Genomic DNA, 10,640 nt, shown 5'->3' on the forward strand with positions numbered 1-10,640 from the left:
TATAGAACGTGAAGGGGTTGAGATCATTTAAAATAAGTACTAGCTGCTATTTTTGAGTGCAGGACTTAAGTGGTATTAACGCCTTTAATTATCAGGACATTCCTATGAGTTAAAGATTATTAACTTCATTTTACAGATGGGGAAACTGAGCCCTAGAGAAGTTAAGTAACTGACTTCCAAAACTATTTCCCCCATTTTGTGAGGAGGAAGTTCTTATTTTCTGCAGTCTTAAGATTTCTCAGGACAGAGTGAGATGGACTAAAGTCCTTACTGAGAGGTCAAAGGTGAGATGGGGAACGTGCTCTCTTTTAAGTCACTTACTGGCACAGAAGAGGCAACACCTATCATTGGCTGTCCTCTCCTACCTGCTGGCAGCTTAGCCGACCACAGTAAGAAAAGCAGAAAGTAGCTATGGAAGCAGCGACTAGCTCCAAGCGTCACTGAACTACATTCAGGCCTGATCAGTTTGTGGGAGAGAGCAGACGTGCTCTCTTTAAGCCATTCTAAAAATAAAACAGGGTCCAATAAGTCAAGAGAGCCCACAAAAACTCTGCACACGTGCCTACCTCACCATATGGATGTTGGTACTTTTTTAACCTTTGCCTTGCTTTTGTGTACTCCCACCCTTTGGAATTATGGAATCCACATTATCACATAACCAGCTGCTATCATTTATTCTGTTTTTTTAATAAATTTACCACTATCTGGCAGCAAATGTTTCTGCAGACATTTGTTCTATACAGTCTTTCAGCATGGATCTCCTAGAAATTCAGTGATGCTCTTAGATGGTGTAATAAGATGAAGTTTTTACTTATAATCCTAAAACAGCCATGCTACACTAGTTGTTTTTTCCTGTCTTCACCTTCGGTGATTTATGTTGGTGATGCCCATATATTGTGCCCTGACTTTAAGGAGTTAGGAAAGAATGGCTTTGTTGTTGTTGTTGTTGTTACCTATGCTTTTTTGCTTATCCCCTGGGAGGCTCCTGAAATATGCAGGGTTTACCTTGCCTTCTTTAAGTGTTTCCAGACATCTGACGTACCAACTTATCCTACATTATGAACAGTTACTGAACAGTTACTCATGACTCTCAGTAAATCCAACATCCATAATTTCACAACAAAACTTTCCATGGTGATTAGCAAGATCTCCTAATGAAATCAATTCAATTTCTAAAAGTTCTTTAAAGTTCAGGTTTTTGAGAATGACATCATTTAAGAAAGCTGCAGTTGCACTTTTCCCCTCAGACAAACCCTTATAGGAACACCAAAATATCAATTGATAAAAGCAATGCAATGGTTAAATATTTCACTATTTGCAGAACCCCTGAAGCACAAATTGAGCACACAGATATAAAACACGGTATTCATGTGACTACTACCTATCAAGTCTTTAAAATGAATGTTATATTACAAGTCCTTTCAATAATAAATCTTCCTTTGTTTCACAGTGTTTCAGAGGTTTCATTTCAGATTGCTTTATTTCTTTTTCTTCCTATATATTTCGATCATGGGGAGAGCTGCCCAGATTGGGTGTAAAATAGACAAGGTGAGGAAATGACCCACGGTCACTTCACTTTTCTGTCCACCTGCTCAGATCTGTGGTGGCAGAGCTTCCTGACATACAAAGCACTCTGTCTAGTCTCCCTATCTCTAATGGGCCTTCACCACCTGCCTGGTGCTCTGTTCTCCACCCTGCTCTTCAGAGGGTGATCTTGCACTACTCTATTGCCTGTTTCTTTGGGAGAAGAACTGACATGACCCATGAAAGTGACTAGAACCGCAATGCTGCTATGTATTATCATTGGGTTCTTTGTGTCTCGGGTCTCCAAAGGCTCTGTGGTACCCACCACAAACCCCCTATTCTGCCTAGTGGGTTCCTGAAATTTGCCAGGAATACAGAAAATGAGAGAAAATCCAGCAGCTCCTGCTTGCAGAGCAGTATCTGAGAGGCAGAGAGGGATGTCTTTCCCATTTGCTAGTTGGTAGAGGACCTGTATATTGGAGGGAATTGACTGAAGGAGCAGAAAGAAGCCTCTTAGCCTGTATGCATCAGACAGTCCATAAAAACAGACAAGGGTGGGAGAGGAATATGCCGGTGCTGATGCAGAGAAAAGTCCTCTCGTAAAGGACAGTCACTGCTTAATTAAGGCTATTTTCTCCTGGTTTTTAGGAAGTTTTTGTTTTGTAGTGAGTTTTCCTACGCCTTCATAGGAAACTAATGAAAAATGAGAAAAGCTACACTGGAAGCCGCTATTTAGATGCCATTTTGGACTGGGAAACTCTTTTACATAAATTTTAATTATTAACTTAAATATTAACAATTTTATGTATATTCCAGGGATAAACTGTGTAACATGTTTATTTCATTTATTTATTTATATCCTACCTTATCTAGAAAGAATTCAAGAAAGTAAGGTAGAAAATTGCAAACCTTAGGAAGACCAAGGTTGTGACTACATGTAAGTCAAAAAACTGTTCCAAGAAACAGTCAAAATTATTGATAAATTTAAAATATTGATATCTTTCTGAACTTCAGTATAAGAAAATAAAAACAAAATTAAGAGACAACCCATGGACAGGCAGAAGAAATCTGCAAATACTATAAGGAAATAGTTAATATCTACAATTAATTCTACAACACAAATTTTTAAAAAGACACATATCCAACAGAAGAATGAACCAAGAATATGAAAACACAATTCTCAGAAGACAAAACCCAAACGGCCAACAATCATATGAAAAGTGTTCAACTTCACCAGAAATCAGGAAAATTAAAATTAAAACAAAATACTATCTCACACCAATCATATTGGGAAAACTTTAAAAACCTAATAATACCAAGTATCAAAAACAATGTGGAGCAACAACAAAAACCTCCTAAACTACTATTATGGGTAGATACAACTAGGCACAAGCATTCTGGAAAGCAAGGTGGCAAGATTTGGTAAAAATGAAATGTGTACCTATGCATTTACAGTTCTATTTCTAAATTTGCATGTGCATAAGAAAATATATCATATAGAAATGTTTACTTCAGCAACATGTTATGGTAGTAGCAAAAAATTGTAAACAACCCAGTGTTCATCAATAGATTGGATAAATACATTTTTGTTCATTAATTCAATGGAATACTATGCAGCAATAAAAGTTAATACACTAAAGATGTATACATATCTAGAAAAAAATTCCAAGTTACTACGTTAAACAAGGAAAAGGCTGCAGAAATATACTCAGTGAAGGATACACACAGCATGGTAACAGTTACAAAAAAACTTACAGCATTGTGCAACAATGTTATATTTTGTTTACTGATACATGCATATGTAGCAAAAGTATAAAAACATGAATGAGAATGATAGACACCAAGTTTAGGATGATGGTAACCTCCATTCCAGCTGGGTCCTAAAGGATAGAGAGGATTTAGACAGCAAGTAAAGTGGAGAGGAATGGGCATCTTGAGCAAGGAAAATAACATAAACCAAAATACCAAGTTGGGAAAGGATACGGTTGTTTGATGAGCTAAATGTCTAACGTCTGACTAGAGCAGAGAAAGCTTTATTTAGGACTCTAAGTCTCAGCTAGTTCTAAGTCAAACAGGTACAGCTATGCAAATATTTATTTTACAATTTATATAATCTCCAGAAGGCAAAAGGTCTGGGACAGAGTAAATTGTACCTTAAAACCCCAAATTTGGGCAGCATATGGCCAGAAAAAAAAATTTCCTTTAGTTTTAATTTCTATCTCTATGAAATAAAACTTAAGTAGACAGTCCCCAATTTACTCATTATGTCACTGGTCCACATGTTTATGCTAGTCACTCCATGTTGACTAAATGAGTGTCATAATTCAGTTCTGGACCTTTGGATACAATTTTTCCACAGGTTTCTAAATAGGTCAGGCAATTCTCATTCAGAGTCTCATGTTTATCTCAGCTATTTTTAGAAGGACATTTTGAAGCTTCTTTAATGTAATATATAGAAGATGTATTATAGAAAAGTAAACTTGAAACCTATATAATTTTACTAACCAATGTCAACCCAATAAATTTAATAAAAATGTTGACAAAAATCTATGCTAATGATCTATTGGCTGTTTCTAAGGTTTTTCCAGCTATCAAACCATCAGTGAACTAATCAGTTAAAGAGATTACAGAACCTGCGGACAGTTCTATTATAATTAGAATAATCTCTAATATTTCTCCATGCTACAGAGAAATTTAACAACATTTTTAAAATGTAACCCTTCCAATTTTCACAGCTAGGTTTTTAAAGACAATATTCACGTCATTTCTTCAAAGATTTTCTAAAAATCTAAGAAAACAACAAAACACCTTGTTAACTAAATGATTAATGTTGTTTATTGCACTAAAGATACTCAATTTTCATCAACATGATTCTATTTTTGTATACTTTATTGTATACTAGGGCCAAAACAGATATTTAATGTGGGCATTTTTATGTCCCATTTTAGTGGGGACTGCCTACTTATTGGGGCTGTTTGATGAGGGGCAATTTTGATTAGTTCTTAAAAATGAACATTACATTTCCAAATGGAGAAAGAAAAGTGCCTGTTATACTTGTAACAAATATCCTCATCCCTCCCTGAGGCAATTAACTTCTGCCCAAAGTGGCAATCAAAGATGAAGGTCAGAAATTAGAGTGAGGGTCGGAGGAAAGGTACAACTCATAGATGGGATGAGATTGACATGGAGCACATCTGGGAGGCAAACCATGTGTATAACCAGGAAATAATCTTTACCACCATACTTGCTTATCGTAAAGGAAATCTCTGCTTGTCTGCTGATAGTTTACATGTCACTTCAATAGTCTGACTCAAAATCTGACTTTTCTCCAAGTTAACCATGCACTCGTAGTTAAAAAGAGAGATTTAGCTGTCAAATAATGGAAAAAAAACTTTTTTTCCATTTAAATATCAAAAGGATAGTTCCCTTTTTTTTATATGTTCCTGATCATGAATTTATTGTGCAGTGGAAAGGAGTATATTTGTAGCCACAGTATTATTCTGTTCTCAAGCTACAGACTGCACAGAAAATTCTCTGCTTCTAACTGTTCCCTCAGAAAATGATGTCATATTTGTTTATAATAAAACTCCTTTTTAATGATTTTAGAGGACCAGGCCAATATCTCTTAACTGCTAATATAATTATAACAGATTTCTGGCACTTACAGTATATATAATACACTTATAAAACTTTTTAAACAACCCAGAAATGAAGAAAATGAATAACTGGTGTCATCAGGAAAATTTATCATACACACAATTTGCTAATAATTCTTTTGAAAATAGCAATTTTATATTTTGATGAGGCCATTTTGACCCAGCCGTATTACACTCAAAACATATAATGTGGAGGCAACTTTTATGATTCTAAATTATTATAAAGATTTACATTTACATTTATGTGAAGTTCAAACTTTTATATTAAGTATACCCCCAACGTAATACTGTTCCGGTATTATATATAATTTATTTACTGTATTCTACTTAGAATAAGTGATAGGTTAAGAGACAAATTATTAGTTCAAAATGTGTAATAACATACAAATGTACACACAATTACAGAATTCCAGCCTACAGGGAAGCATTGCCCCCTTCAAAGTAGTCAATCTGAGAAGGATGCAAACTTGTTCTAACAATGTTGTTATTATTTAAAATTATTTTTAAGCCACCCCTTTGAAATTGCCTTCATAGCCTTCTGGATAATCTTTTAAATATCCTTTAAGAGTGGTAAAACCTTGAAGGTAGAACTGAGTTTCGCAATTATGCAGAAATCATTCCACCAAGTTTGAAAGTAAAACAGGTGTTCAAACAGAGTTACATACATAGTTTTTCTATTTAAAAAAAACAAGTGCTTACAAAAGTAATTCTAAAATTAAATTTTTATGTTGCTTATAAATTGACCAGAATTTTCAAAAGATTCAAGAGAATTGTGAATAATAGCAGTACTTTTGCAATAAGTAGTTAGCCCCCTAAAGTAACCACAAATAACCCCTCTCTTTAAAAACATCAATAACAGCATGTTAGGGGGAGGGGACAGTGTTTCAGGACTCGGTTGAGTCACCCTTTCAAGTCACAAAGCAGTTTTCTTCCAACGTTCAAAATATTTCCTAGATATTACTTCATCTAATTATCCAAATACCCCTTATGAGAGAAAAGACAGATTATCACTCTTTTTTAAGACAGCTAAGTGAAGGGGGTATAAGGGAAAGAGAATTGCAAGTATTTATTCTGAGTCAATAATTAAGTTTAGGCACACTGTGCCCTAAAATTTGTGCTATATAGCTAGCAAAATTTAACTGAATTTTTTTTAGCTTTATGCTGCTTGATAAAAAGGCATTGTATGAGGTAGGTGTGTCACAAAATATTGCAGAGATCTATTAAAATGATTATTAATTCACTGCATACTTGCCTGGAAGAATTCTTGCTTGATTTATGAGAGGTACGTACTAAAGAGGCCAGTGTCAATCCTCAGATACACTAATAAAAGTCCTACATAAGACTATTTGATTAAGAAAAAAGCTGTTTTCTTTTAACACTCCTTGAATTTTAGAAGAAAAATATATGTTCACCTTGAAAAACCAAATATATAAATGAAAGAGAGGAAGAAAAATGGGACAATAAAAGATCTATTGGCAAAATCATCTAAGAGCAAACCCTCAGGAAACTTCATAAGTTGTAGATGATTCTAGCGAGATAAGAAAGCACAACATAATACGTATATGATCACAAGTTAATTTACATTAAAATTATTAAAATGACTATTCTGAATTTTTAATTCTTTCCTATGAGAAAAGAAAACTTGCTGCTCAATGTTTAGGGATACCTAAGAGCTGGCTGCCTCCATTCTATTTCTTAAATAAACGCTTAGGGTCTCTGCTCTGATGATCACTAAGTATCTCTGGGTCCCAGTGGCAGACATATTTACACAGGAGATTAAAGATTTGACAGATGAAAGACAAAGGAAGTTTAGCCCCTAGTACCACTCTAGTGATCCTATTCAACAACTGAGATGTTCTGGTCTTTTAAGTATCATCTGTAGGGGTACTTTTCCAGGAGTCTGAAAGGACTCCATTCTATTTGTTTCTTCGGGGGGAGGGAGGTTTTAGTAATTAATGAGTAAATAAAAATATAATGAGTATCCCACAGGCACTCTGCGCACGAAATTTTGTTTGAGATTGAGTGGCTGGACGGAGGACAACTCAGTCAGACGCGTTCTAATCACAGCTCCCACAAGTGCTGACTGCTTCGTTTTTCTATAACCATGTTTCCTCCTGGGTGCCTCAGCTGTCTAAGTCTATAAAATGGGACACTTTAATAGTAACCTGCCTACACAATGCGCCTTTGAAGTTAACTAATGAATGCTCTCCCGGGTGCACTTAAAACTATTAGATGTTACACATATACTTAGTACGATCTCCAAAAGGCCACGGTAATACACACGTGTTATAAGGCACTAGTAATAACCCCCCACTCAAGGACCATCTCCACACCTGCGCCCCGCTGCATTTCAGAGCTTACTGTGACCTCTGCCTAGTAGAAAGTTTGTACTCTCCGGACCCAAGGCTGCAACAAAAGCATCTGCAATGCCGATACCGAAATGGACCAGACAAAAGAAAGTGGATCTGTGCAGAGGAAACAAGCCGTGGAAGGGGGTGTGTGCCCTCTCGCCACAAGCTCCCGTAAGATGAGACAGGGCGCAGTTCCACACCTCGGACCTGGGGGGCGTCCAGCAGCGGACCCCGGTCGCCCACCCCAGTCTCCCTGCCCCCGGCCGGCACCCTGCCCTCCCCCACCTCGCTCCCGGCCCCTCGCCGCCCGGGCTCACGTTTCCAGACCCCGTGTAATTCCATCCTCTCCCGGGTTGCGCCCTGAGGCCGCCACGGAGAGCCTCAGGTGTGAAAGTTAAACCGCCGCCGCATCACCTGAGGCCGGGAGAGGAGGCGGGAGGCTCCGGGCCAGCCCAGTCCAGCCCTCGGCGCGCCCTCCTTGGGCGAGTGCGGGGCCCGGGCGGCCGCGGCCGGGCTGGGCGGAGGACGGACCCCTCGGGGAGCGGCGCCCGCTGCGCTCCCCCGGCCTCGGCGCCGCCGGCCTTACCTGCATCCGCGCCCCGGAGCCCTCGGCTCCGCGCCCCGTGCCGGCGCGCTCGGCCGCCCGCAGCCCGGCTCTGAGGACTCGCCCGGCTCGGGCGGCTGTGATGCTGCTTCGGAGAGACGGGAAGCGACAGGAGCCAAACCCCGCGGAAAGCGCTCCAGCTGCGCCGGCAGCGGGGAGCCCGCGGCCTCCGTCTCCGCGCCCGGGCTCTCCCAGCCAACACCGGCCCTGCGCACCCACCTCTGCGGGTTCCGGCCCGAGCCGCGCGTGGGCGGCGCCCCGCCCTGACCCCGCGCAGACCGGCGAGCAGCGCAGCCGCGCGGGGCCCGGCGGGCCCGTGGGAAAGTTGTTCTCTCCTGTCGTCCCTTCAGCAGATGCAAGTGTCATCTCCCGTCTCCCATGGTCTCACCCAGCCCTTCTTGGAGTTCTGAGCTCTGAACCCACCTGCTGCGGCTCTTCCCCGCTAAAATTGACAGGTGTCCCCAGGATCCATCTCCATGCCTAAGACTCGCTAAGGCAGCACCGCTACCCACCTGGTTTTAGTTTCCCTTTTGACATCACTATCTGAATTGCTTACCTTCTTCTACCTAAGGTTCCACCTATGTGCAACCGAGATTAACCACTGACGTGTTCTTCACTCCCCTCTTGACACATTTCAGGGGGTAGGGAGTTGATAACTGGAGGTCAATCAAAGTGCTTATTCAAGGAGCGAGGGGGCCTCTGGAGTAAATGTTGACTTGCCAGCAGTCATAAACTGTTTTCAGAGCAATGGCAATAGATGATCAAGACTACAAATAAAGTTTGGAATATAAAAAGCAAGTTTTATTTATTGGCTTGAGGAAGGAGAAGGAGGCTACAGATGAATCTCAAAAAACTATGTAGCTTTTTCTGCTATACAGAAATTTCCATTTGCCTGAAGTGGCTTATTTGGAGTCTTGTCCCAAGACTAGGACTGTACACATTGGTTTCCCACTTGAAAATCTGATGAAATCAATAACAATTCCAAATAATCACCATCATCACGGTGTGACGGGCCAGCCGCCACAAGTCGATTGGTTCCCGAATGGGGGTGTGGGAATGAATAAAAGACACTCTCACATATGATGATGGCGATCACGGACCCCAGTGATGCTGAAGTCACTTGAGTTTATTTTACTGCACCCATATAAGCAGTTTGAGTACGTGCAAGTATGTATTAACATAACAAATGTAAATTCTTTAACCTTCACATAGAGGATACAAAATTTACTGAAACTCTCACAAGTAATTATCTTATCAATTGCCCTGATAGGCATCAGCCTTCTGTGTCCGGGAACTGGCCGTTCCCACCACATTCCTCAGCAGCTTACAAGCTCAAGCTCCCCCCAGGTGCAGGCAGAGACAATTGCCTCAGGGGGAGGAAACAGGTAGCATAAACCGAGCCATTCTGTAAAGCTTAGAGTCACCTGTAACCATGGCTCCCCACATCACGGGAAAAAGAAAGTTACAGACCAATATACCTTATGAATATTAATACAAAACTCTACAACAAAAAAACTAGCAAACCAATCCAACAACGTAGAAAAAGCATTTTACAACATAACCTAGAGGGATTTATCTAAGGAGTGCAAGATTGGTTTAACATGCAAAATTTATCAATGTAATACACTCATAATAGAAGAAACAATAAAAACCACAGGATCACCTAAATATATGAAGTAAAAGCACTTGATAAAATTGAACACTTTTGTGTGATAAAAACATTCTACAAACTAGGAATAGAAGTGAAAGCCCCCAACCTGATAAATGCTATCCTGAAACAACCAAAACAAACGAACAACCCAGAAAGCAAACATCTTACTTATGGATGAAAGACTGGGGTGGCCAGGTAGCTCAGTTGTTTGAAGCATGGTTAATAACACCAAGGTTGCCGGCTGGATCCCGGCATGGGCCACTGTGAGCTGTGCCCTCCTTAAAAAAAAAAAAAAAGATGAAAAAATGAATATTTTCTCTTTAGATCAGGAATAAGACAAGGATGTTCGCTCTTGCTACTTTTATTCAACATTATACTGTAGGTTCTAGACAGGGTAATTACACACGGAAAGGTCAAATATCTAATAGGTAAAAGGGCAAATAGAAGAAAGAAAATTAATGAAGAAAACCAGGACAACAGTTCTCAGAACTTAAGGGCAATAGGACACAAGCTCTCAGCTCAGTGGTTAAATATTATCTATACCAAAGTGTATTATTGGGAAATTTCAAAGCACATGGTTAGAGAGATCTTAATAGCTTTTAAGGAGGAAAAAAATGATCATTTACAAAGATTCAGAAATCAGGAAAAAAAAGGGGGGGGGGCAGATGGCTCAGTTGGTTAGACTGCAGGCTCTCAACAACAGGGTTGCCAGTTCAATGGTGGGCTGCGCCCCCTGCAACTAAAATTGAAAAAATGGCAACTGGACTTGGAGCTGAGCTGTGCCCTCCACAACTAGACTGAAGGACAATGACTTGGAGCTGATGGGCCCTGGAGAAACGCACTGTTCCCCAAGA

At 40.0% G+C, this 10,640-nt stretch overlaps 1 protein-coding gene across 6 annotated transcripts in view; it reads right to left on the reverse strand.

Moving 5' to 3' along the window:
• Nucleotides 1-10,129, reverse strand: part of RNF180 (ring finger protein 180) — a 142,539-nt gene extending 132,410 nt beyond the window's left edge. The window contains exon 1 of one of the 6 annotated variants that reach the window (XM_019743764.2): nucleotides 9,955-10,129. Coding sequence is in view for 1 of the 6 variants with exons in the window: in XM_074328903.1 (XP_074185004.1) it covers nucleotides 8,118-8,123 (6 nt within the window). In the remaining 5 variants the exon portion in view is untranslated. Of the gene's footprint in view, nucleotides 1-7,848; nucleotides 7,935-8,117; nucleotides 8,406-8,558; nucleotides 8,578-8,691; nucleotides 8,714-9,954 lie in introns of those variants that run through there. The other 5 variants (XM_019743747.2, XM_019743770.2, XM_074328903.1 and 2 more) reach the window with 5 other exon arrangements.
• Between the last annotated feature and the right edge of the window lie 511 nt (nucleotides 10,130-10,640).

Source organism: Rhinolophus sinicus, linkage group LG03, assembly GCF_036562045.2.
Source record: "Rhinolophus sinicus isolate RSC01 linkage group LG03, ASM3656204v1, whole genome shotgun sequence".
Taxonomy (NCBI): Eukaryota; Metazoa; Chordata; class Mammalia; order Chiroptera; family Rhinolophidae; genus Rhinolophus; species Rhinolophus sinicus.